The sequence below is a fragment of the Lagopus muta genome, chromosome 7, assembly GCF_023343835.1.
Source record: "Lagopus muta isolate bLagMut1 chromosome 7, bLagMut1 primary, whole genome shotgun sequence".
Taxonomy (NCBI): domain Eukaryota; kingdom Metazoa; phylum Chordata; class Aves; order Galliformes; family Phasianidae; genus Lagopus; species Lagopus muta.
The window spans coordinates 49,025,939-49,053,047 of record NC_064439.1 but is presented as its reverse complement, the minus strand read 5'-3'; the positions used below and the strand labels follow the sequence as shown (position 1 = coordinate 49,053,047).

The window sequence follows — 27,109 nt, the reverse complement described above, 5'->3', positions numbered from 1 at the left end:
AGAAAATGAAGCAGTAATAGGAAACTCAGTGTAACATTTCACCCATCTATTTCCAGGGTACAAATCCCATAAGAGCATTAAATACCATGGACTCAGTTCAGATGACAGTGTTATAGCAGGAGAAATTTGAGCTCCTTTGCATTTTGACTTTCAACTATTTTTTCAGTTTAATGAGATAACTAGCAGCTAAATTCTTGTTTGAAATGAGTGGTGAGAGATCTATGATGCTCCCAGAAGCACTCTGATTTAATAAATACATGTTCTTACCTGTTCTCTGACTCATGAAGTCAGACTTTTATTATCTACACAGGTTTTCATAGAAACCAGCACTATTTCAGAGACATCCTTTCATACTGCTGGACCAGGGCCAAGTAAAGTGGGGATGGGGAAGAGAATGTAAAGTAGGGGACTTCCCTTCATTTCCCTACAGAAATGAATAATTGGATTTACCAACCTTGGATTTAGCAAACAAACTAAAATGCTGAAATCTTAATTCTCAAATGATGAAATGTCCTTTCCTTAAACACAGACACCTATCACATGTAGACTGTGTCAAAGATGTCTAGCAAGCGCAGTAGATGCAAACGATGCACTGTGACAGATGCATTTGTCTTCAGAAATTTTTGTTTACAAATTTTGCAGTAGTGTAGTTTTTGGTTCTTTTCTGGGAGAAAGCAAAGAACCATGAATCTCTTCTGCCTATCACAAACTTTCACGTGGGTTGAAATCCAAAATTCCATGCTCCTGATTGTTACATAAACCTTCCAGCTAATTCAAGGGGTAGTGAAGATACACAATAGACGTTACATTTTTGAACTGGCTTCTAGTCACTCATTACAGCCTTTTCAGAGCCCAATTATACTACAGAATACTTCTGATGCAGTAGCTGGCTGGTACTTAGTAGACCTTTATTTTATAACCTTTATTTTATGTCGATTCTTGATATTGATGAAAAAAGATTGCAAAAATGTACTAAAAAGCTTCACTTTTAAGTAATAGCTGTTATTTGCATTCTCAGGGAGGGAGAAAGATAAAGGCTTATTTGACCTTGCACGAAATCAGTAATTGAAATCTATTTCTTGAATTCTAAGAAATTGTTCACTTTTGATGTTTTACTGAATGAACAAATTCAGAAAAGGATCTGAATTCATTAGTGGTGCTCAAATTATCTAGAATACGCTCCCAGAACACATAAAAATGACTGATGCTAAGTAGACAACAAATTGTATGGCACACCTTGATCACCTTGACGATGAATGGAATACTTAAGAATAAATTAATCATATTTTTCCTGTTATGGGCCTGACTAAGAACTGAGCGACTACAACTCCTTTTAGTTATTTATCTATCTATTTATTTATTTATTAATCTTCCACAAGGAACAATGAAACACAAAATGAAGCAAGCAACCTCAATTTACCCTTTTATATTACAGAAGATTATTTATCTGTCCATGTCCAGCCTATTCTGACTTCCTTAGGGGTCAATAAACAAAAACATTTTATTATCTTGAGTTTTTTTGTTATTTTAAAGTAACTTTCAAAAGAGAAAATGGGCTTTGTATCAAAGGGATGGTAGCTGAGAAGCTGATTGCAAGGATTCCAGGTTTCTGATGCAAACATTGTGTAACTGCAGAAAAAAATCACCAAGGGCTAGATTTTATCTTTAGAGTGTTTCCAGCTGAGAACATCTACTTTTGCAGAGAAGGAGCCCACTAGGAAGGCTGGCTCCCCCTGAATGCTGCAGAAATGGCTGTCCCATTCACTGTGCCCACACCGCTCCAGACTGATGTCTTCAGATATCAGACTGGAAAATGGCAGCCATTTTGACTCTGGGACTGTTGTCAGAGGGATTCTCTGTCAAAACTAAAGATTTCTGCCTAGGTGAGGGAAGAAAAATACTGTATTTAGATGAGCTAGATGTTTCCACACTGGCTGGAACAGGCTTAGAGATGTTAGTGTTTATCTGTAGGGGTGGAGGAGCAAATGCAATGGCTATCTAAAAGGAAAGATCTGCAAAATTATAGTCCAGTCAACTGAACTTCAACCCCTGGAAAAGTAGTGAAGAAAATAATCAAACAATTTGTAAGCACCTGCAAGAAAACAAGGTAGTAACAGACAACATGGGCTGTTAGGAACAAACTGTGTCAAACCAATCTGATCTCCCCGTAAGACAAGGTAATTGGCCTTGTGGACAGGGAAAAAGCAGTAGGTGGTTTGACTTTACAAGTTTCTCGACACTCCCTCGTGTGACATTCTTTATAATGTACGAAGACATAGTTTAGATGAAACTGCTGCAGAATGAATGCAAAAGTAGTTGGAAAACAAAACTGAGGGGTGGTTATCTCGCTGTTGAAACTGAAGCGCACGTTCACAGAAGTCTTGCCTGTTTCTGCACTATTTGGTATTTTTCTAATGACCAGGATGACGGAGGAGATGCTGACTAAATTTACATGCCCTTGCCACACTGGGAGGGGCTTTTGATAGGCTGACATGCAAGATTAGAATTCAGTTTGAGGGTGTCACCAACAGCGGTGTTGTGAAAATTAAGAAAAGGTAACTCCCATTCTGAGCTGTGTGAGCAGGAGCGATGTCTGTAACACATACAGTGCTGTGAAGAAGACAGAGCTAGTGAAAAGAAGGGAGAATGAGTCTGTCCTGTATTTTATGAGGTGCAATACTCATGAAAATTCAAATCATATGCTGAGGAGAAAAGCCTTCCAACACGTCAGTGAAGCACTGGCATACATTGCTGGGACAACTAACGACATTCTTATGAGAGTGTTTAGCAGTATGTTAGACAAATACAGGAATGGCTGTTCCACTGGGGAACAGCGGAGTGGACTGGATAATCTCTTGAACCCTGACCTTCCAGCCTTAATTATTTATGGTTCTGTGCTAATTCCCATCAGTATTTCTCAGGCAGAAACACATGGTCATGTAAAGACAGATGGCATGTGCAGCATTTCTGGGCCACAATACAGATATTATTCTGAAAGTTCAACTGCTGAGCATGAACACAGTGAACTTAATGTCTCCAGGAAGCATCAACATGGATGTACTTTCTCTAATTGTCTCTGCAAAGGGAGCACACAGGCACAATCACCATGTAGCACAGGCAAAGTAAGCTGGTTAAATCTAGGAAACATCTGAATCCCTGTACAAATGCAGGGATTGCACACTGCATTTATGAATGTGTTTGTGAAATAACTGTGAAATCCAAAAGCTTGACAGTTTCCTTGTCAGACCTGCAGAAATCTTTGGACAAATGTATGGAATTCTAAGAATTTTAGCTGAGCAAAGAGTTTTATGGTGAGTAAAGTCTGCGTGAATAGTGACCTTAGGGGCAACAACAGTATGCAAGGGATATTTACAGATTGTTGGGCTGTAACTTAATGCTAGTGAGAGAAAAGGGAGCAGAGGAGTTGGAGAGGCTGAAGAGTCACCTTATGGCCTGAACAGAGACTAAGGGAGGATTCCATCTTGAGCCTCCACATAATTTTCAGCACATCCCCTGTTTTAGAGACGTGATGGTAAAGCTGTAAATGTCCTGTTTAAAGAACAATGATAGTTATCTATGACATGAAATTGCATTAAAATACTCTCTCTCTTTTCATCCACTATAATTTCCATTCCAGAAATAGCCTTAAGGAGAGGCAACGATTAGATTATGAATTAGATTCCAGATGACAGAATCAATTCAAACTCGCAATAGCTGGCATTTCCCAATTTTGGACATGTGCATATGATATGAATTATATTTATGACCGTTGTGTATTTTCCATCGAAAGACAGAAGGAGGCACAGAAATTACGGAAGCCGTTGCTGTAAGTGCCATTCTGTGTAGGTGGATATAGTAGACGCGCCGAGAATGATGACTGCATGCAACACTGATCAGTATCTGGCAGGAATATATGTTTGCACACTACAGCGAGAGGAATAGGATAAATATGAGAAGTATAAAGTGCAGCATAACACTTTATAAGAATAAACTGGAAAATGCAAAGGGCTTGATTCTTATCTCTTACATCAGTTTTACATTCTGCTGTCAACAGTGAAGGTGGCATTGCTAGATAATGACAAAGAAGAATGAATTAGGTCTGTAAGACTGAGTTTTGTTGTTCAATTATGTATGTAATATATTCTTGAACTTGGTATGGTTGACTGGAACTCTGATGAGATCAGGGATTTGTTCCGCACATCCAGAAACTTATAGGGAAGCAACAGAGTAACAAGGAATTTTGTATAACTTAATGAAAGAGAAAGAGGGTTTGCAATGCAACAAAGAGGCTAAGTGGAAATGAAGAAACTTTGAGAGACTCTTGCTCTGTCTTCTAACAGAACTGCTACTGGTTTTTTTACAGTCTGGACAAACAACCAGGACAAATTATGGCCCTAATGAAAGGGAGAAATAAGCAGCAGTCTTAAATTGCATTAGCTGAGGCTAAGGTCAGGCATTAGGAAGAACTTTCTAATGTTAAGGAGAAGTGGCCTAAGTTGTCTTGAGATGTCAGGGAATCTCCATCACTGGTGATTCTTGAGAATAAGTTAGACAAACAGCTGTCAAGAGTGATGCAAGGACAGTTGATCCTGCCTAGGGGAAGGAGATGGACTACACAACCTTTTGGGGTCCTCTCCAATCCTATTTTTCTATGATTCAGTGAAAAGTGCATCTGAGAGACAAGGAAACACAACAAATTACAGAAGATAGAGGTGAAAAAGACAAGTATAACAAAAAGTCCAGATGAGAAACTAGCAGTGGTTGCACAAAGATGCTACAAATAAGTAATTCCAAGTTATTTCTGATGTTACATAGGGAAATATATTTATTAGCTCTAATAGAAACAAAAGTCCATAGAAAATATTGATGTAAGAAGACTTTCCTAAGTACTTAGAAATGCCACCATAATGCCTTGCATTACAGTAGTGGTGTACCAATGCCATCGTTTGATTTGAAAACACCATGGCAGAAGAAATTTGTCTTCAAACCTACTCACAGTGCATGAACAGGCATGGGCTTCAAAAATGTTTTCTTAAATCTTCCAGCAAGTTAAAAGAACAAGCTATTACACATATCAACACACATCATGCCAAATCATTTTCACAGCAGTTCTAACAGAATGTTTCCACTGTGGCCTGAGGACGGTACCCCATCGTGTGAATTTAGTTGAATTCAAGTAAATGAATATGAAAGCTACTTGATGCTTAATAAATATCCCTCTCTTATTATAGTATATTATATCACAATACAGCATAAGGAGCCTCCATGCACATTGCTTACACTGACAGGATCATTACATTGGGAAACTAGCACAAGATAGCGGCTTGGGTCCACCCAGGCCATGCAAATGCTCAACTCGAAATGAAGAAAACATTAAAGAAGTGCTGGTGTGCTGTGACCATAACTGGAATAGGATTTTGGCAGCATCTCAGTAAGCTTTCCATCTGAAGCCTTATTGTGGGATCAAAACTCTGTTCAAAGCACACACTGTAGTTGAAGGTCTCTGGCCTCTCAAAAATGAGTTGAGAACACAGATGTGCTTCTGTAGAAGACAATCTTATATGTAAATCAGGTGCACCAGTCATTTTTCTGACCCCTATCAGGAATGATATAAAGTCACAATTACAGTAACAGACATAAAACTATATAGGTAAGTGCACAATTCAAAGGTATCAACAATGTTCCCACAGTGAAGTGTTTTACTTTCTCTATGGCTCAGTTCCTTAGAATGATACAGGTTGTATAGCAATATCTTCCTATTCCCAAAGGTGTGGTGCAGTTATATTGGCTTTTTTTTTTTTTTTTTTGTGAAATCTTATTGGCAAGTGTAGATGCCATAAAGAAAACTAGTCAGACCTATGTTACAAGTCAAGTGTTCCTGCTATGGCAAGGAAAATCCAATATAGTAAATAGATACTTGTATTGTTGAGTTTTGAATTCTAGTATTTTATCCAAAGATAAAATGGAATTGCAGGATGCTAATGATAGAGGAACAGAGAAAAAGTGAGGAAAATTGACATCCTCATAACTTAAAGTCAATACATTAAAAAAGGAGAAGAAAAAAAAAGTTGGTTTGAGATAGCACAGTTTACTGGCTATGTTCAAACAGAAACAAAAAGAGCCCATTTCTCACAAAACATGACAGTATCAAAGTACTAAGACCACAGCAGAGAAAAAATGTTTGTGAGCTGGTTAGATTTTAATGGGAGAGAGGAAAACCAAGAGACTGCATGGATTTGCGATAATAAGATGGTGTAGAGCATGTGGTAGGTTGAGACAGCAGAAAGAAAACGTTTGACATGAAATTTGGAAAGTAACTGTACAAAAAATGACCACAGACTCATCTGAGAGCTTTATCTTTTCAGCAACTGGATCTGGAGCACGACAGCCAGTGACGATGAAGATGGGAAACCAACTACGTAAGAAAATGCTGCCTAGGAGCTTGTTTTATTGTGTTAGAGTTGGCAGAAGCCCAAAGCTAGTAGTGTTATAAGACACAATGAAATATGAAAAGATCTGGCAGACAGTGTAGATAAAACGCATCTGAGGACAACTAGGACTACAAGCCAGATTTAATGAATCTAGACAACAGCAAGAAGGAAACGGAACCCTTTTGATGAGGTGCACTGGAGAACTATATAATATGCAGAACTGTTTCTGTGCTGTAGGCAAGCAAATGCTTATGAAGAAATACCAACTAAGAAAGCAGTTTAAGAAATACATAGACAGGAGAACGTTTTTGAATCCCAGTGTTCTCTGTCAGCTGGATTCTTCTGACCTTCTTTCACTCATTTAAGAATTTTGTTTCTATCCTAAAATAACTATTCTAGCTTCCTCTTTAGTCTGGAAACAACAGATAGCTTAAGATACATATAGCATATTCAATGTATCTATAATGGTTCTTTTTCAGCAATGTGTTACCCCCTAGATATGCCTATATCTCTTTATGAAAAATCTATTTAACTAGCCTTCACCAAGTACCTAAAAGCTGTATGGATAACATTATGCAAGAAGAAACCTTTCTTGTATTTCTGACACTTATGAGACTCTAATAATCTTGGTTCAAGTTCTTCTGTCAGTGGTGTTGGTGCAATCAGATGTTGTTCAAGGCACAAAAGCACTTCTTAAAACAAGGTTTTCAAATCTGGTAGCAAACAGTAGTACTAAAAAGTTAATAAGAAAAGCTCATCTGTTCTTTGAAAAAATGTTCTTTCAAATGTTCGTTTGAAAAAATGGCATTTAGCCATATGTGCTATATTTTGACAAAATGCCTCCTTAGAGGCATGGAGGAAGTGCCCACGTTAAGTTTATAAGGTACTTTTCTATTATGAGACATAAAAAGTTTAAAAATGCAAGAAAAACAAAATAAGGGAATAAATCATTCTTTTTCAAGTAAACAGACTACAAGTGGAGATCAAAGATTTATAACAAAGTTTGTGGAATGGCTGTAAGCAGCAAGAAAAGATAGAGAACAGCAATGAAGTTGTATTAGCAAGAGAAATGTGTGAACTTCTTAGGTTAGTACAGAATATCATGAACAAATTACAGAACCTGCTTACAATACACCAGGGGAGCATTATGACAGATGAGATACAGAGTAGGTGCAAAAGTGATTCACATGAAAAAAGGAATCATCTTAGTGACTCACATGGTAATGATCAAGGCAGCAAAGTTATATCATGGTGGACACATCTGCTTATTGAAAAACCTGCTCAATGGGTAGAGATAGTTAGAAAAAAAAAAAAAAAGCAGGTTGATAGAATGCATTGAGATAAAAACAGAGAATAATGCTGAAAATATTATAATGTTATTATATAAATCAGCGATGCATCCTCACTCTGTTCATGGCATTCAGTTCTGATCACAAAATCTCTAAGAGATTATTGTGGAAATTGAAATGGTTGAGAGATGGACAGTAAAAAAATATTAAAGGCAAAGAAAAACTTGTTTATGAACAGAGATAAAAAAGACACGGACTACAACAGCAGCACAAGCATCTGCCCTCTTTAGAAATCCATTACAATTTGCAGGAGAATTCTCATAGGTGCTGCTGCTTAGATTAGGAAAATTTTGGAAAACAGTGGAAACACTGAGGCTCAGTGTACTTTAAAGAGGAGCATTCCCTACTGTAGACACTTCAAAGAGCACAGATCAAGAACACCTATTTATTCCTTAAAACTAGAGTGATAGGGTTACAAAGGAATTGGTTGCCTACATTAAAAAGCAACCTAACTGCAACAGAGAAGAAACACTGCTTCATGTTTCGTGTAAGTAATCTATGAATTCATTTCCATGAGGAGACATTGAGCTTTAGTCTGTCAAGTTCGAAAAAGTTGTATGAACAAATAAAGCACGTAGTCTACCTAAGTGAAGCTGATTGAAAATAATATCCAGGGCATTTAAGTCTTCAGGCAAAAAGTAAGCACTAACTTGCATTACTTCACAACTGAAACAGGCTACAATTATTGTGACTCAGCTAACAAGCAGCAGCTTACTATCATCACTTGCAATCACCTCTTTCTCCTGTAGTACTTCGGTGCCAAGGAATTGACAAGTTGAAAGTTAAACTCGGATCATCTAAAAGGAATTTTTTATTACATTATTTATTTCCTCAATTATTCTCCATGACTTTCTCAAAACTTCTTCAAAACTGGTCTTGTACTTCCCTCCCTTCCCCCTCTGTAGCTTCTTTCATCCACTTACGAGGCACCAAATGCAGTATGAGCACATTTTCAGAAAAAATTTTGAATTCCTGCTGAGCCCTCTGATCACTCTTCTTCTGCAAACAAGGTTTTAAATTTATGGCTAAGTATGCTATCATTAGCAAACACACCTCAGGAAAGACTTCACCCAGGCAGTAAGATAAATTCAGGATCTCCTTATACCTTGTATAATTCTATTTACTTTTCAAATGTGATGGCAGTTTGCATAGTACTATCTCAATCGCTTCTGACTATTTATCAGCATTATTCCTATGAAGAGTCTGGCTTTTATAACTCATTTCTGCTTCTGGCTTTTATAACTCATTTCTGCTTCTGCTGAAATCAATAGCAGAACTTCCTCTTCTTTCAGGGAAAGGTGAAGAGCCAGTAGAGGGAGCACAAACACATCAAAATAATTTTCTGTGGCACCTATAAAAATGATAATACATGTTATCTGTTCCATACAATACTTGCTTTATCTTTTTTTTTCTTTTTTTTTCTTCTTTTTTTTTTTTTTCCCCTGATCAAAAATACTTCCTAGAGCAGGTTCCAATAGATGCAGGTAAGGAATCTTTATGTTGTTTGGTGTCCCTTCCTATAACTTCCTGGGACTTCAGTGTGAGAAGCAGAGGCTGGGCGCTAACCATAGCAAAATAATGAAACTGACTTTAGAGTAGCATAAAAAGTATAGAAAGCTTTTCAGATATCACTGAACTTTCTGTATCCACCCTGTAGTCTGTGAACTATGTGGTGCCTTACACCGAATAGTAATTTCCCTTTATTTCCCTTCCCTTTCTTCCCTTTCTTCTCCCTAAAAATCTTCTCCTTCAGTGAAGAGTCCTTCCACTTGCATACTTTTCTTTATTTCCTTCATGCATTGCAAAGCATTTCAAAACTCAGTCTACTGGGTGGCCACCAACCAGTGAACTGAACTTTCATAGGCCTTACATTCCTACTCTGCTTTCTCTGCAGAAAATTTTTTTTGACACCATACTGACCTTTCAATGGGAAAAGAGTAGCTGGGTAACACATGAATGTATAAATACATCATTTAAAATGATACTATATTTTATTACAATTACATATATGCAACAAAATTCACCTTTCAGTAGCAGAAACAGGAAAGAAGTGAATTTTCAGAAAGACTGTGGGAGTCTGTGAGGAGTAGAAGATTCTTGTGCACCTGTTCTGACAATCATTCAGGCTGCTGCTGCTTTACCTGTTGGCCTGGTTTGAGCGGCGATAGCGTTATTCCCTGGGTATTGATCACTGGGAGAATCTGGTTGCCGATGACGGTAGCGATGATCTGACCCTGGGCATTGGTCAATAACTGTGGAGTTATTGGCTGCACCTGAAGGCCCTGAGCTCCACCTGCTGCCTGGCTGGAGGGGACTGGATTAGGCATCAGTGGGATTGTTCCAATGATCTGGAGAAAACAACACAGAAAGGGAAAATGAACAGGTGCCACATACACATGCCACACAGAATGATTTGTTTCACCTGCGCTAAATCAAACTTAGGTGATACAGGCACATAAAGATAGGTGTGACGTGCTAAGTGTGGGAATAATCATTCCTTCATAGCGTGTTGAGGACTTTCAAAGTCATTTTTCAAGTCATGTGTCACCTACACATCTCAGCACTGCCCACCCCCAACAAATCTGCTGTGGCTGTGAGTGTACATAAGAAATGCTGGGCCACCTTTGTCCCATGGGTGATGATTTGTTCCCACTTCTTGGATGTAGAGTGAAGTAGATGCAAACATCAGGCCTGTTTTTCTTGCTTTCTTCAAATTTACAGCATTATTAACTGTGAACAGATACATTTCTATAATGTTCTTTGAGTTACTAGTAATTTTAGTTATTATTGTTTTATTATTATTAATAATAATTTAGTTATTATTTAATCAATAAACATAATTCTCTTTCGGTTGCCTGATATTCTAAATGACCAACAAATTTTTGTGGCTTCAAGGAGACCAAAGAGATGCTGGTGCCTTTCAGGATACAGCTCATAAAGTTATATTCATGAAAGCGCAACTACTTTTGGATGACAACAAGGCAATATAACACAACAGCAGGAGAGATGGTGTTAGATAAAACATTTTAGCTAACATTTCTGGGGCAAGCGTTTGCAGAAAGAGACACTTGTGACATTTCAGATTTCAGAATGTACTGATTTCCTAAAATGTGAATGTGCCTGTAAAACTAATATTAGGGTTAGTTGTTAAATGGAGATTGTACAGAAGACTGTCAGCAAGCCCTCGGTTGAAGAAAGTAGCTCTTTTTAAGGACTCTTGGTAGAACTATGAGAGCAACTGAAACTGGCTTCTGATGAAACTTGTGAATAAAATCAAACTTTTTATACAAAGACATAATGAAGCTGGAGTAATAGGAGTACTGTAACAGAAAAAGTAAAAGAAAATTCAGAAAACATCTCTATTTCCTCTACCATGCCTTGAAGTAGGTGACAACTTAATCCATCTCTTTAAGTGGAAACTGTTCATTTGGTTAGCTATGGCAACTCAGATATCAAAGGAGAAATGACGAAGTCATTATCAATTTACCAAACTTAGCCCGTCAAAAAAGGCTTGGATGGGAAGAACAGAGAAGACAAAGAAAAGGGGGATGCTCCCTGAGAGAAGGGACTTGGTAAAATGGGCAGCTCACCTACTGAGCTGTAGTGAAAGAAATGCACATATGAAAAGTGTTCAAAACACTAAAGTGATTCTTAAGTTCTCCTTAGTATGTTCCTGAAAGGCAGACAGATCAATAAAGATTATTACCCCCCTTTACCGAACATGGAAATGAAGCACAATGGAGCATATTCAGAGAGAGGTTGTGAATTAGAGATTTAGTCTTCTAAGCTGGAATTGCCTACGAGCTTCTCTCTGCAAACCACGGCACCTATGTATTTTTCCTATGGAATCCCTATCTGAACTGCAGGTGCTTTAGAGCCCACGTGAAAAGATGGCTGTTTGAAGTTTTCTAACATCTGACTTCCAGCATTAATAGAATCCAACTTCCAAATGGTGCAACATGTACCTTTCTCCCAGTTCCTGGTGATGTAAAATATTTATGGATCACAAATGTATTCTTTCAGTTTTAACTTATGTCACCAAACACAAAAAATAATCCTTCTTAATTTTATCAGCACAAGTTCAGCAATGGCCTGCCCTTTCTTTACCATGTCACTAAAAGGATGCGACCTTGGAGTGTTATTACTCCAATATAACTTTAACTATCAAGGTCCCAATCCCAGCAAAGCAAAAAATGCTGCGCTGGTCTTATCAGTAATAGAAATGTTTGCATTCATGTTTAAAATGCATTTCTTGGATTGCAGTTGGACATTTAATAGGATGACAGTGCTGAAGTGGACAGTTTGTAAGGTCAGAAGCAGAAAGCTATCTATATGTATTCAACGTGCGTCAGATACCATTCTATACATGGTGGGCTGTACATGCCATGCACAGATGAGGAACAGGGAATCACTGAGCTACAGAGCTGAGAGAGGAGTTCTGGAAGGTCAAGTACACAAACATCCTCAAGGATTTGGTGTTAACAGTAGGAGCCAGGACTAAATCTCAATGGCAAACAGTTTTATCCCTAAGTGGAACTTACAGACATTTCAAGATTTTTTCAATTTTATGTGAAAAGAGGGCAAAATCTTCTCTAATTAAAAACACAAGACAGATGCCTACCTCTAGATAACCCACAAGGCTACTTCTCATGGCATGCATTCTTGAGATGGCTAAACTCAGATTCAAATTTCCCATTTCAAGTTCCCCTTTCTCCAGGTTCCCTTTCCCAAGTATCTTAACTGTTCTCTGATTCACACTGTGCAGCTCTGGATTATTAAATAACTCCTCCACTGGGGAGGAGTCCTGACTCTGACTCCCTGCCTCAAGCCTTGTGTTAATGTCCTGATGCTGGGACAGATTATGTTTCCTCTAATTTTGGTGAGAAAGTCCATCCTGGTGGTTCCTAATCTCTCCTGTTAAAGTATTTGGTTGGCACTTCAGGATGACAATTTGTGTCTTTAATTCACTGGAATTTTTTGAAGACAAAATAAGACAATGCCATGGACATTTCTGGTCCATGAAAGAACAGACTATTCAATTGTCAGTGACTTCCCTATGGGGTGACGTTGCTTCTTCCTAGCTCCTGGTGCTGTTTCAGATTATATTCTAAGACAGCTCACAAATAGCATATGACATGGTTTTATTCCATAAAATAGTCTGGGAAAGTTCACCCTGTTTTGGAAGGAAGAGAACAGAGGTATGTAACTATAATCCCTAATGTGCCACCTGGCCTTAAAGCCAGGAAATCATGTGTGGCCTGATTCACGCCAGTAGAAGAGAGACATAGCTGAGGAGATTTCTTATTCTGCAACATCTGGACTCAAATTCTTGAAGAATTCCAACTGTCAAGCCCATTTTTGAGACTCTACACCCTAAAAATATCTCATGCTGCAAACAAAAAAACATATTAAAACACAGCAACAACAACAACAAACAATATATAAAGCTGTTATGCGACAGGCATGACTTTCACCATTCCTTTTATACCCCATACAACTCAAATTAAGACCTACATGTTCACAGAAGAATTGCAAAACAGGTGCTGCATGCAAAACACAACATAGCTCTGAAGGTCCATGGGAAACTCATGGCACCCCCCTTGTCAGTGCTCCATAAGCTGTAACAGAGCCAGGTACAGCACTTTGCAGAGCACTGTTGATTAAAACTGCACCTCTTAAAGGCACAGGTTCCAGAAATAGGTAAAAAATATGGTGCAAAAATAGCAAAAATGACATCAGAAATCCCAAATTCAGATCTCACCATTTTACAGAGACAGTGCTTTGGTCCATACCAATTAAAACACCAAGTCTCTAACTCTGACCCTGTTCAGGTGTCAGAGTATTGCCAGAAGCCTTGGTGGAGTCAATTTTTTGGTAAGGAGTCAAGTTTTCAAAAAGATTCTATCAATTTGCTTACAGATTAATATATACATCAGTTGTGTCTTCAGTTGCTTAGCAAGCAATTTTTGGAGCTTCAGATTTTTATGCTTTCCAATGTTAACTAAATTTTAAGAATCAATGTTTCTTTTTTTTTTAACTCCAAAGGAAATCCATAGTGATTTTTAGAACCATCTGAATATTTTCTACTGATTACGCTGTTAATATCGTTTCATCATGCCAGGATTTCAAGATATCTGCGATCAGATCTCTAAACTTCTACAACTTGAATCAGCCACTGCCAAGACAACATCCACAATTAAGTATTATCCCTATGAAATAAAGTTGTGCGACTTGGCTTATACATGATTTTTGTTGATTTGCTCCCACATATCGTCTGTGGACTCAGCATCTTTGCCTACGCAGTCCTGCAAATTGTAAATTCATTTGCAAAGAGAGAATAAGCACAGCAAGATGATGAATGTAAAATTACAAGGAATGAAGCTAACCATAGAGGGAAAAATTACAAGCTATTAGAGTAACAACAATATCTGTGAGTGTTACCCTCAAAGGCAGTGTAACGGTATAGCACTGCTGAACTGAAGCACTCATTACTATTTGTACTATTAAACAGATCTTCATCCCACAACAATTTGCCTTAATCAGTAAAAGTTTCTACTAAAAAAAAAAATTAATAAAAATACCGAATACCTTAAAAATGACGGAGTAAGAAAAATAACATTAAAAAATCCATTTTAACCTTTCTTGTCTGACACATTTTCATATTTAACTGCTCTTGCTGACTTTCTGGCCACTAATGCCTCATGGTAGCCTCGCTTATGCTGCAGATATAAACCAGATTCTGTGTAAGCGTATGAAAATCCAAATTGCTGATTTCCAAGCAGTGGGTCCTTCCTTATGGCTCCTAGTAAACCAATAGTATTTTGACAGGAGAAGCTACTGTGATAGTAGAAAGGGAAGCCAAAACTGTTTTTTTATTAAGTTCTTCCACTTCTCTCACCAGAAAAAGGGATTCTGCCTTGCATCCCTGTTTTCCTACAACAGAGGAATATTACGAACAATATCCCAATAGATGGTTTGACTGCCTATGTGAAAAGGCAAAGAAAAATAAAAGACTGCCTGCAAGTGTTGCTTCTACTGCCAATCAGGGCTGACATTAAGCAAATGCTGTAGTTTCTTCTTAAAAATGCCTTTAAATATTAAAAGAAAATGTTTTTTTTTAAGCATCATTAAAATGTACTTTTCTCTGATTTTATCAATGTCAAATCCCTTGAAATACTGAACTTTATTTACTCATTTTTGAACAAAAGAAGAACACCATAAAAATCAAATAGAAATTCTGGGAAAATTTTCCAGTAAAATTAGGCAAAGTAGCCCACTCACATAAACAGAAAATGTGGTACAAATGTGACATTTGAAGTCAACGTTTCAAACTCTGAATAGAATTTCAAACAATGCACAAAACCACAACATTTGTAGTAAGCCTAACAAATGTTTCAAAAACAAATTCACTGTTTCGGTGAATGTTTGCTCATCTGAATATGCTTCACTCATTTTCATTTTCTAGTTCTCATTTCAGTGGCCTGTTGAACATAATCTGAAATAAAAGCTCACTTTGGCCTCTGCTGTACGATGCTGGTATAGGTTGAAACCCATCATTTTTTCCTGGTTTTACAAGGCTGAAAGCTAATTTAACCCCAGCAGTCCATAGGAACTGTTATACAACTTATAGCACACAAGCACAGTGCTCGTGGTTTGGTTCATTTCAACAGTTTCACAAATTAGTCTTCAGAAGATGCTTGCTTTCTCAAATATGTTCCTTCATTTGTACCAGCATGTACCATCTTAAGGAGAAAATGACAGAGGAATGGGCAGAATAATGAGAATGCTCCATTCTTAATCATACATATGCTACCTATATAAAAATATATGTACCCATATATAAGTGGTACGAGAAAATGCTGTTGGGAAAACAAGGTATCAGATCGTGATGCTAGAAAAAGAAAATTATGAAACTACTTCTGAGTCACTACTTCATGCAAGGAATCATATTTTTCAAGGTTAAGTATTGTTTGTTTATCATACAATATATTGGATGGTATATTGTTTGTAAGTATCATAATGGAACGTGGAGTCTGACATTCTGTCTGACTTTCTCAGTGCTTTATTTTTTAGAAAATAATGTTTTTATAGTAACATCGAACTATACAGGACTTTATTTGTCACCACTGTAGGAATTCTGTGGTGAAATCTTTCTCAAGTAAAGACTTCTGTTATCAGGGGCATGTATATAGTCAGAAAAAAGAATGTAACTTCAAACAAACACCCTGAATATCACAACATTTTCTCATTCCAAGAATCAAAAGATATATAATTACCAAATTAAAAATGAAAATTACATTGAGTGTCTGCCAAATTGCTCTAAACAATCCACTTTCTGGGTTTAACTTCCTTTTAAAACTGTTCAGTAGCATTTCTGCTTGCCAAGTACTGTTACGATAAAACACAGGAAGTGTCACAAATCACAACTTCCTGCTTTAGCAGTCGACTGCTTGCCTTCCAAGCCATGGTCAGCTTTCTTGACGCTTGTGCAGATCCCTGTAGGGTGAACATATGCAAACACACTTTTCTGTGTTTGGCTTCAGTATCTTTTTTTCTTTTCCTCTGTAAATGCTTTTGTGAACAAAAAGTCATAGTATTCATTTTCTTGGGAAGTAAATATGAGCGGATTTAGCCACCAACATGATTTTCTAGACTTAATAAGAAAGGGTATTTTTGTAAAATCCATTCACCTCCACTTTCTTTTCATGCAGTTTCTTGCAAGCTAAGATTTTTATAGTATCTCATAGGAAGTAAGTGCCAACTTGTGTTTAAACTCACTGAAAAGTAGGTAGCCAGTTCTTTGGCTTCTCTGATGATTTAAATGTCAATTTACGATCAAGCATCTCTATCTAAGCCAAGAAATCTCTGTTCTGCAATAAAATTTCTCAACCTCTGCAAGTTTTGTACTGCTATGGTGAAGGTAGTATACACACTGCATCTCCAAACCCTACGATTACTCACTGTCTTTAGACTATAAACCATTTAGAACAAGGATTGTCTCCTTTGGGCATTAATATGATATGAATATTTGCTACTACTTCTCCCTCATAGCACAGAGGTGGATCTTGCTTGCAGTCATACCAGAATCTATCACACTGGACGTAGTGAAGAGGAAAATGTAAGCATCCCTACACTACGCAACATGTGCCATGCTGAGCTATTCAAAGCTAACTTGGGAAACAGACTGCACTTTCTCAGCAAGCCTAATTAGACCAAGCACATGAACCAACGAGATTAGGTTGTTTCCATGCTACAGTGACATTATCAGGTAGGAAGGAGCTTTGCTACTTGGTTGTATTGCACTCTACTGGCCTACTATAGAGATGCTATCTGGAGGTCAGAAGTAAGATTGAGGCAGGACTTAGTAATTGCTCTTTGATCCTGCCTTTTTTTAAAGTAAGAGCTGCTATTGAGAAGTAATCTTGCACAGAACAAGATAATGCTCCCTCCTGCCGTAACAGTTCTTACTAGAACAGCACTGTTTTAACTTTTCTGGTTGTCTTATTACCCCTTAAAAAAACAGGTGTTACACACTATTGTCAGTGCCTGTGGTTGGGTGAGTAGGACAATTTTTATGCTCTGCTTTTACTTCTTTCTCTAGTTACTCCTTTCAGCTTGATTTGCACAGATATGAAGCTGGATTAAGGAGATGGCACATTCCTAAGTGCCTTCAGCAGGCAGTCACCGCTTTTGGTCACTGTTTTGCCTTGTGATGCCATTACTGAGAAAAGTTATTCCACGAGAAATATGTTAATGTTGAAAGTATATATTGAATTTTGAACTCTTAAAGAGTTATCTTGCTTTCTATTTTGCATCAGTGAAAGTTCCTGAGGAATTAGAAATCTATCCTACACAAATGGCATTGAAGGCTTAATAATGTTTTATTCTAGCCTTTGTTTAAAATAACAGTGTTGGTTTTTTTGGGTTATTTTTTTGGACACATCTCCATAACAACATGGACTGTAATAATTAACCATCAGATCTAAAGGACCGAAGATCTGGTAGTCCATCAATATATTCTTGAACCATCTACTCTAATCTTCTCACTATAAAATTACATGCACTATATAAAATATTTGCCAGAGATCACCAGATATTTCAATCTGTAACTCTTAGAAGAGAAATTAGTCATGCTGATTAATTCAGTAATTTCAGATTTCACCAACGTTTATCACAAGATGACTAACAGATAGTATAGTCAGTAGCAAAGACACTCTACATTCTTGTTCCATAATCATATTTCCCCAAATACTGTTATGAATCACAATCTTGTTGCCCAAATGCAATGACTCTAGATGGCATAGCAATTGTCTGCCAACCCATCATTTTATTTTTTGATATTCAACACTGCACCTGCACAACAAGGTGTTGTTTGAAATATAAAATCATGCCCTACTGCAGCTCATTTGTATGGATTTTTATTCTATGTTCTGGATTTCTGTTAAATATAAGAGACAGATGCTGGTCTTATTAATTCGGGGTTGTAACTTTTAATATGATAGCCTACAAAAGCTCAAAGCAAAGCTGAGATGAACAATCTGGTCAGACAAATGCATTACAGACACTTTAAACTTTACAGTGCACGCATTTCTTCAACAGATTTTCAGTGTCCTGAGAATGAACTGTTACACTAACCATCACCATGGAATGAACCATTTTGGATTATTTTCCCACAGCAACTGTGAATCATCTCTATGAAAACCAATATTCCAGCCTACAAGATGGAATTTAGTTGTAATGCAGTAATATTACGTGGAAGTTTGACACAAGGAAAAAAAAAACAAAACTCTTTAAAAGAAGGTAGGAAAATTTAGATGGATTGTATACAATTTATTGGGTGAATATTTTAGTTATCAATCCCTGGGAAAAAAATCCTTCATAAGAACAAATATGTATGGGAACTGCTGAGTCACGGCCTGAACCTCTGATTGATCACCTGAGGCGAGCCATGAGTCAGCCAGAGGAGCACAGGTGAAGGCAATTCACCTGTGCTGCAGGAAGGGATGGAGCCAGGCTTCACCCCTCCTGGACCTATTTAAGAGCTGGCTACCAGAGGGGAAGGATCTCTTCTGGAGATCACCTCTCTTGGTGTCTTCTGGTGAGCTCAACCAGAAGGGTAAGCTCTTCCACTTATTCTCTTTTGTGATCGTTGTTTATTTTGCCTGATTCTCTTGATTATAACATCTTGATTATACAAAATACAACTTCCCTTTGTCACATGATCATCAGAAATACAGTTAATTATTCATTTCAGTAATAATGCTTCCTTTAAAAATTTGTCAACCAAATATAAACTGGACTTAGCCCTTCTCACCTTGTGAAAATTGGTATGGCTGCTAGTTCAGTGTGCCACTTTGCCAATCACTTCACCTTTGGAAATTCCCTAAATTCCAGTCTTCCATTCAATCATCTGATATATGTTTGTAAAAATACTGTATCTCCCTGGCTGTACTGCTGTGAACCTGAAATACTTCTTGTAAGCCTACCTTTCAGTTATGAAGACACCATACAATAGATATTTTTATGTCCAAGGTGGCTCTTTCACTGAAAATACCCCATGATTCTTTCCTTAAAAGTTAGTAGAGTGCATACTTCACTGCTTGAAAGCACAATGGCTGAAGTATCTCGTATTATCAAATGCAACATTAATCCATTTCTCCTAAACTGACAGGCAGAAAGATGTTTTTTCTGCTCATGTGTTAACTGCTTGATTTCCACTCTGATACAAATCACAGTTATAATGAGTTGTGTAATACAGATACTTGGCATGTCATATCAAATGTGAAGGACTGGTCCTAACATCTCTCAGGACAACATATACTCCAGATGCAATGCCATTTAACTCAAGAGGCAGCTGTCCTTAAATGTGGAGATGAGTATCCAGGATTCAGTTTTGCCCTGTTTTCATTGTTCAAAATACATTTGTTTGCAGTAGTTATACATGGATTGAGTCTCCTCAAGGCTATCAATTTAATTTTTGCACGTGCATATTGTTCTTAATTAAGCAAATACTCAAAAAATGACAGTAAAATCTAACTAAACTATTCCCAAATTTAGGTTAAACATAGATTTTTACACTGCTTTCTACAAACACGTGAGGAAAACAACTGTCAGTTTCATTCAGGGCTGGTGTTTAAGATCACATAAGGATTAGATAACTGGGTTTCTTACTAAAAGCAACCCTGGCCCTAGCACTTACACTGTTACTGTACAGAAGGAACATGCTTCTGATACAGACTGGCAAAGTGAAATTACTCTTTAGGTAGTTTGGTATGAGTTCAAAGTATCTTCTGCTGGCAGCAGAGCCACTTGTGTGGATGTTGGAGAATCACAGACTCTGTGTATTTGCTGTTCTTCTATGTTGTGTCTGCATCAGTCCTACAAAGATTTCTTTTTGACAGTGACCTACAGAGGGCCAAAGGATAGGAGCTCCTTTACCTTGATGCTAGAGAAGGGTAAGGGCAAAGCTCAGTTGTTTACCAGATCCAGATCCATTTTCTGTCTATATATTTTGCACTTGTCTCACATTGCATTGCAAATTATTTGGGGCAAGCCACCTTTATTTATTTATTTATTTAGAACCAGCTGCTGAAAGCACAGTATTCTGGTCATGATTATGGTGGTACTGCAGGCAATAAACAGTAAAAATACTGTTAGTCAAGTAAAAAAATAAAGAAACTGTATCATATAACATGCTCATGCTTCATAGACCAGCCTAAACTGGGAGACACCCATGAGGATCACCAAATCCAATTCTGGAAGGCTTTGTGCCATGATCACTGCCCTGGGGAGCCTGTTCCATGCCTACCAACCTCTAGTGAAGAGCCTAACACTCAACCTGACCCACTCCTGATGCAGTTCCGTGCTGTTTGCTTGTGTCCTGTCACTGTCACCAGTGAAAGATCAGCACTGCCCCTCTGCTCCCCTCATGAGGAGCTGTAAGCCACCATGAGTCCTCCCCTCAGCCTCCCCTGCTCTGGGTTCCAGTGGCTCCTCATATATCTTGTCCTCTAGATCCTTCTTCTTAGTTAAGGTAATTGAATGCTGAGATCCACTTCATGAAGACAAACAAGTGGGATAAACTTAATGCACTTTATGGTAAAATTTACTGGCATTCCTCAGGGAATAATTAAGGAGGTACTGCTTTACCTTCATTAGCATTTAAATGCTAGCAAGGAAAAAGGAAAATACGTTACTTTTACCCTTGTCAAGAATGTTTAAGAGCATGGCTACCTGTTGGGGGAAAATAATGAAACAATAATGCTAAAAAGAAACTTTTCTCTTGCCTACACTTCAAATATTTCCCTAGGGCAAATGTTCTGTACAGCTTATTCCTGCAACCGTGGCAGCTGTGGGTGCCAATGGACCTCAATGAATTGCATCGAAACAGCAAATCTTTAACTGCAGAGGACACAGGACTGTAGCTGGAGTGTGAATTTTCTTTTTATCCAGATGTTCCTCCCTAGCTGCATCCAGAGTATTTTCACAGCTTCTCTTTGCCAGTCCACACTTGACCAGATTCAACTTATCTTTCCAGGTAAGTAATGCCTTAATGAGGAAATGATATGAAGGAAAAGAGTGGGTTCGTTATAGAAGGATGTACTACACTGACTGCCTGAAGAAACGAGAGGACCTAACCACAGATACCTGAAAATTTAAAACTGCCATTGAGAATGGTCAAAGTTGCTTCCTTTAATTCAGGCTTTGCCTTGCTTTCTGTAGTCTCCCTGATACCAATTTATGGAGTAAGGTATTAGCTAATAAGACTAAAAACGGTAGAACCTTCTAAAAGAAGAATGATATGAAAAATAGAAATAGCAACTGCAAAATTCAATTTAAGTATTGTCAACACACATATTGTACTTACAAATGTCCTCGTAACATATTAAAAAAAAAAGAAAAAGACAAAACAAACAAACAAACAAAAAAAACCCAATGAAGTCTCAATAATATGAAACCTCTGTAAAAAAGTACTTATTAAATCTTGGAGAAAAAATGGAGAAGGTTACTTGGTGTATGCAAATTACAGCAGAACAGGATGAGTGAAGTGCAAATGCCACAGTATCATTCGTATATTTTAATTGTGGGTAATAGCAGATTTTCAGTGTTCTAAGTCAAGGAATTGTGATCACTTCTAAGACAGAACTGTATATATTAACTGCTCTTGAGACCGTATCAAGACGGTTTCTTCCTGCACAGAGCAAGACATAGTAGAACATGCTTAAAAGGCTCTTTGATCCTGTTGAATGCTTAAAGATACTGGAATAGTGCCAATAAGTCTTGAGGAAGAGGCTAGGCAGAACAGAAATTTTATTAATTGCCAAGATACCAAAATATCCCAAAGTAGTGACATCTAACGCACTAAGGCCTACAAAAACATTAATTCTTTGTGGTTCTACTGACTGAGTCTTCTAGACCACCATGAGTTCTTTTTTTCCCCTTCTTCCTTCAGGGGAAATCATTAGTATGCAAGCATATTTGATCTTAACATTCACAATAGCCATGCTTTTTTCAGTTCCCAATTAGTACTGGATAGAAAACTGTCTTGGATCATATCGCTGTGTAGGCAGGAGTGGACTGAATAACTGGAATCCCACAGCCATTTATGAGAGCTGCTGAGTTCCACTCAAAGGCTCACTGGTCAGGCTGCACTTAGCGATCTGCTGGGGGTTCTGCTGCCTATTGGCAGGGTAATATATTTTAGGAAAATTTAATCTCATGGATGCTCATTCATTGAAAATAATGCAAGTTATCTTCAGATGCCATTTTAGTCTGGAGGAGTTATGCTTGTATAATATTATCAGGCCTCTCTCTGATTTGGCTTTTACTAATAAAAATCAGAAGTGAATTTACTGACCTGAAAGTAACGGCTCCTGGGACTTGAACATTACACAGGTTGATGTTTGGATCTAGCTGCAACCTGTCCTTCTAAAATTATGAACAGTCTTTGGTTAACTTGTACCTTGCACAACTAAGGTCTGTTTTTGACTGGTTTTCTCAGGTCTTGTTTTCAGTTAATTGTAGAAAAAAAATGTAGGGATTATTTCTCTTTTTCCCTGTTTGTATAGAACCCATTCTGCTCACTGGAGCAACCTCATACAAACCAATTGGATAACTCATTAGTTTTTCTGTAAATGAATTTGGAAATTGTGATTTCATTTTTGTTTTCACTTCAAAATGGAATTAAAGTTAAACTTAAAATGAAGTAAAAATCTGAAAAAACTGTTCAAATAGAACAAGTAAAACTGAGACACTTAAATCTGATCCAGACAATGCAGTTTAAATTTTTATGGAAAAGAATTTGTCAAAATGATACACTTCATATTTAGATTAAATGCCATTTTTCCATAAAAATTCTGCAATGACAAAACCCCCCCACAAAATTCATCCAGTTCTGCTCACGACGCTGCAGGAGTTTATAATAAAAGATTGATAAAAGAGGCAATAAAATATAATCCTACTTTCCTCTTTAGCACTGTTTTATATGCAACACTAGAATCCTTAGGGATGCTTCTGGATTATAATAGACTTCCTTCTCTATAGCCACCGCATCCACTGATGCAGTGGTCTCCTCTAGCATTACTTATGCTAGGGCAGCCTGAGCTATCGACTAGAAGCCTAAATACATTAGGTAGTGTAGAAAGCAAGGTAGTCCCTACTTTGAAAAGGATGAGGAAGTCTTCATGTTGTCAGGATGTGTACTATTCTGCATGCTTCAACAGTGCAGAAGATAGTTTTGCTTCCCTGGTGAATCTGAGTCTGGAAAATGCAAAACAAGAGGACACTCCCCTTGTTACCTCCTCCCCCAAAGCTCCATGCATTTGTGAAAACCTAAAACTTCCATTTACTCTGCAGCTTTTAACGGGAAGTCTGCTTTTTAATCTCTTGGGACATGGGCAACCTGGCCTCTAGTTTGAGAGTTGCTGCTTAGTGGAAGAAAATAAAAAAGGCAGTGCACTGTCTACCGTGACCCTTCCTCTAGCCTAGTGCTCTGAAAATAGTTGCACGCATTTCTTATCCACCACCCACTCCTGAACAATGCTGAGAAAAGTCAGTGATGTCTGACAAAGATAGTTATGAGTCTGTGCATCTACCCGTCTCTCCTTTCTCGGTTCCTCCCAGAAGAGAAAAGTAACCCATGTCTTAGATTAAAATGAAAGTTCATTCAAGCTCAATGTGCATAAAATGTGTCACCCACATTGCGTCGTTCAGAAATGAAAATGTAAAGGTGTGTAAACAACAAATAACCTCAAAAAAGAAATAAGCCTCCTCCCCCCCCCTCAAAAAAAAAAAAAGGTTATCAAATATGCATTTGTTTATCACAGTCGTTTTATGATTGAAACCTGATTCATATATATTTTATGAAGAGAATATCCATTGTGGTGGCAAAATTAAATGTATTTTGAAACTTGTATGTGACATTTATCTATCTGCTCTATCAGAAAAAAGTTGTCATATTCATTCAGACATATATTACTTTTTCAATTTCCTGTCAGTAATGTTTTTTTAATGTTCTTTAGGGTGAGACCACACAATTTCTCCTTTCTCACAACAAAGAACATAACTCATTATAATTATGTTAATGAGTTTATACCTAGAAAAGTTGTATCAGTTTTTTAGAGGTGAACAAATTTGCACCTTTACCCATTGATAATCATGATTTTTTTTTTTTACTTTTATTCTTAAGACATAAGAGTCAGGTAGAAAATTGTTGACTCCTTTCCCCCTCTTCTTTTACAGATGTTCGTCATCTAAAATACAGACTTATGGTGCATTCTTATGATGATTCAGGTTCTATTGGAAACCACAAAAGATAAAAAAAGATAGCACAAGTATTGAAACTCTTTATCACATATCTTTCTTTCCAAAGGGGGTGATTTTGATAGGAAATTTGGAGAAGAAAAAAAAAAAGCTGTTTAAGAATAAGTTGTGCTGTGCCATAGTCAAAGCCAAAGGGACCTAGTTAGAGAAGAAACAGCAGCCAATTAGAGTGAGTTAATTGACAAGAAGCAACAGTTCCCTTACAGAAGATAGGCTGGAGAAGTGCAAAGTGGAAACAGCAACTTCTGTCTCTCAGTTGCTATTAAAGTAATACAGTAATAAGAACGTTATCTTGCACTCCATACATTCATTGTAATGTCTGCAGATGGTTTTCAAATGCAATTGAGTCTAGCCTTGAGTCAAAAGGCTGTATGATTGTCTGTTTCTGCTTACTAGATTGCTAAAGACACCCCTGCTTTAGAATTATGTGGCAAGGTTTTTCTAGCAGGAGGTCTGAAGTGTTGGGTCCCTGTGAACAGAGCCCAGCAGCTGCCTCACGTCAGATCAGAGCCAGCCCCAGCTGCTCCAAAAGGGACCTGCTGTTGCCAGAGCTGAGCCATGAGTGATGCAGGCTGTGACTCTGGGAGGGCAGACTTAAGGAAGGGAAGCACTGCTGTGCAACAGCAGTTGGGAGAGAGGAGTGAGAAATGTGAGAGAAACAGCTCTGCAGCCACCAACCAAGGTCAGTGCAAAAGGAGGGCAGAAGCTGCTCCAGATGTGGAGCTGAAGTTCCTCTGCAGCCCAGGAGGGGCCTGTGGTGGAACAGTTGTCCCCCTGCAGCCCTTGGGCACAATACAGAGCCTATCTCCACACGTATTCTTGGAGAAGCCCACAGGGCGACAGTGGATGTGGCCTGGAAGAGGCTGCAGTGGGGCAGCAGGGCTGGGGGAGCTGCTGCCTGCAGAGACCCATGCTGAAGCAGTCTTCTGAAGGATGGACCCCATGGTAAAGAGCCATGTTGGAGCATTGCTGGGAGAGCTGCAGCCTGTGGGAAGCCCATCGAGAGTCATTTTGGAAAGGACAGCATCCTGTGGAACAGACACCACTCTGGAGCAGGAGCAGAGTGACCATGAAGGAGTGGCAGAGATGAAGTGTTCTGGATTGACCACAGCCCCCGTTCCTCATTCCCTTGTGTCAGACAGGAGGTAAAGAAGGTGGAAGAGAGGGGTGGGGAGATGTGTTTTTAGCTTACTTTTAGCTTCTCACTGCTCTAGTCTGTTAGCAACAGGCAATAAATTGCATTAAACTCCCTACATTGAATGTTTTGCCTGTGATATTCATTGGTGAGAAATCTCCCTGTTCCTTAGCTCATGAGCTCTTTCCACAGTGTTTTCTCCCTCTGTTCTGTAGAGGAGAGGGAGTAATGTGGTTGAGCTTAGCCTTCAATGTGAAATCACCACAACCATCCACAATACAGACTAAAGTAAAATAATAATAATAACAATAATAATAATATAGAGAAAAAAAAGAGGAGAATTCCATGAACAACATTCCATTTTTGTTTCTGAACAAAAACAGAATATTTGGAATGAAACATGAGCTCCTCCTTTGAACATACATAATATTTGGGAGTAAATACAAATCTTAGCAATATTTAGTGATGTTGGAAATAATTATGATGGTCGAGCTTCAAAACATGTTTGTTCAGCTTAACTTAAATGTGTAGCTTAAACTATTCGAATGCAGGTGCTAAGGTGATTTTTAGGATAGAAGTTCTTATGTTGGTTGATGCTGTGCTGGTAATTCTTTTAAACTAGCCTTAGGATTTAGTACATCCTAACAAAAATAATAGGCAAGTGCCCAGTGAAATGTATTAAGTAATTTATCAAAGGGAGAGATTTCATCTTGATTACTGCAGGCTCAAAGTCTTCTTTCAAACCAGAAGAATCTCATAGATGAAAAGTTCATTTATTCCCAACTGGTTTCTAAATGACAACTTGCCACAGATTAGACACTTAATCCTACTTGCAAGAAAAGCTACTGAATAGAAAGTCCCTCCTTTCACATTTCTATCCATTATTTAGTTCAAGTTGAGTACACATTAAATAAGTAAAGCAGATATCATTACCTTTCATCTCTAGGATGCTAATTCTCTATTTACACAGGAAATATAAACAAGTGAACAAGCAAAACAGGACCACGGTTTTCACAAAAATCGAAAAAATACTCCAAACAGAGTAAGTGACCATCATCAGGTGCTACTGGGATCTGAGTTAAAACTTCAGTGACTACCATATGGAGCTTAAGACTTTCCTAGACTGCAGAAGAGTTCTTTGTCCTCTTCAAAGACCCGCTTCGAGGAATCCCATGGGTTAGAGCATTGGAAGGTAAGGGGACCTAAGAGAGTTGGTTGTTGTTCAGGCACCACTTCCTCCAAGCTGAAGTTTGGCACATCCCTAAGAGTAAGAAATCACATAAAAGTTGCAGGAAACTCACTCACATGGGTAAGTAAGAAGCTCATGGAAAAACTCTAAGGAGGATTAGGAAAAGGTTGAGGTTCTCAATGCC

The 27,109-nt window shown here is 38.0% G+C and overlaps 1 protein-coding gene and 1 long non-coding RNA gene across 4 annotated transcripts in view; one reads left to right on the top strand and one right to left on the bottom strand.

The window, feature by feature from the left end:
- The window catches only part of POU6F2 (POU class 6 homeobox 2), a 303,094-nt gene that overhangs the window by 12,994 nt on the left and 262,991 nt on the right, over nt 1-27,109 (bottom strand). For both annotated transcript variants that reach the window (XM_048951249.1, XM_048951250.1), the window contains exon 7: nt 9,922-10,128. In XM_048951249.1, coding sequence (XP_048807206.1) covers nt 9,922-10,128 — 207 coding nt within the window. The remainder of the gene's footprint in view (nt 1-9,921; nt 10,129-27,109) is intronic.
- LOC125696056 (uncharacterized) lies at nt 18,856-25,538 on the top strand. Of its 2 annotated transcripts, XR_007378172.1 has the most exons (4): nt 18,856-18,896; nt 20,182-20,235; nt 21,090-21,317; nt 24,521-25,538. It is a non-coding gene; the product is annotated as an uncharacterized LOC125696056 (long non-coding RNA). The 2 variants fall into 2 exon arrangements; XR_007378173.1 differs by lacking the exon at nt 20,182-20,235 and having other exon boundaries at nt 18,858-18,896.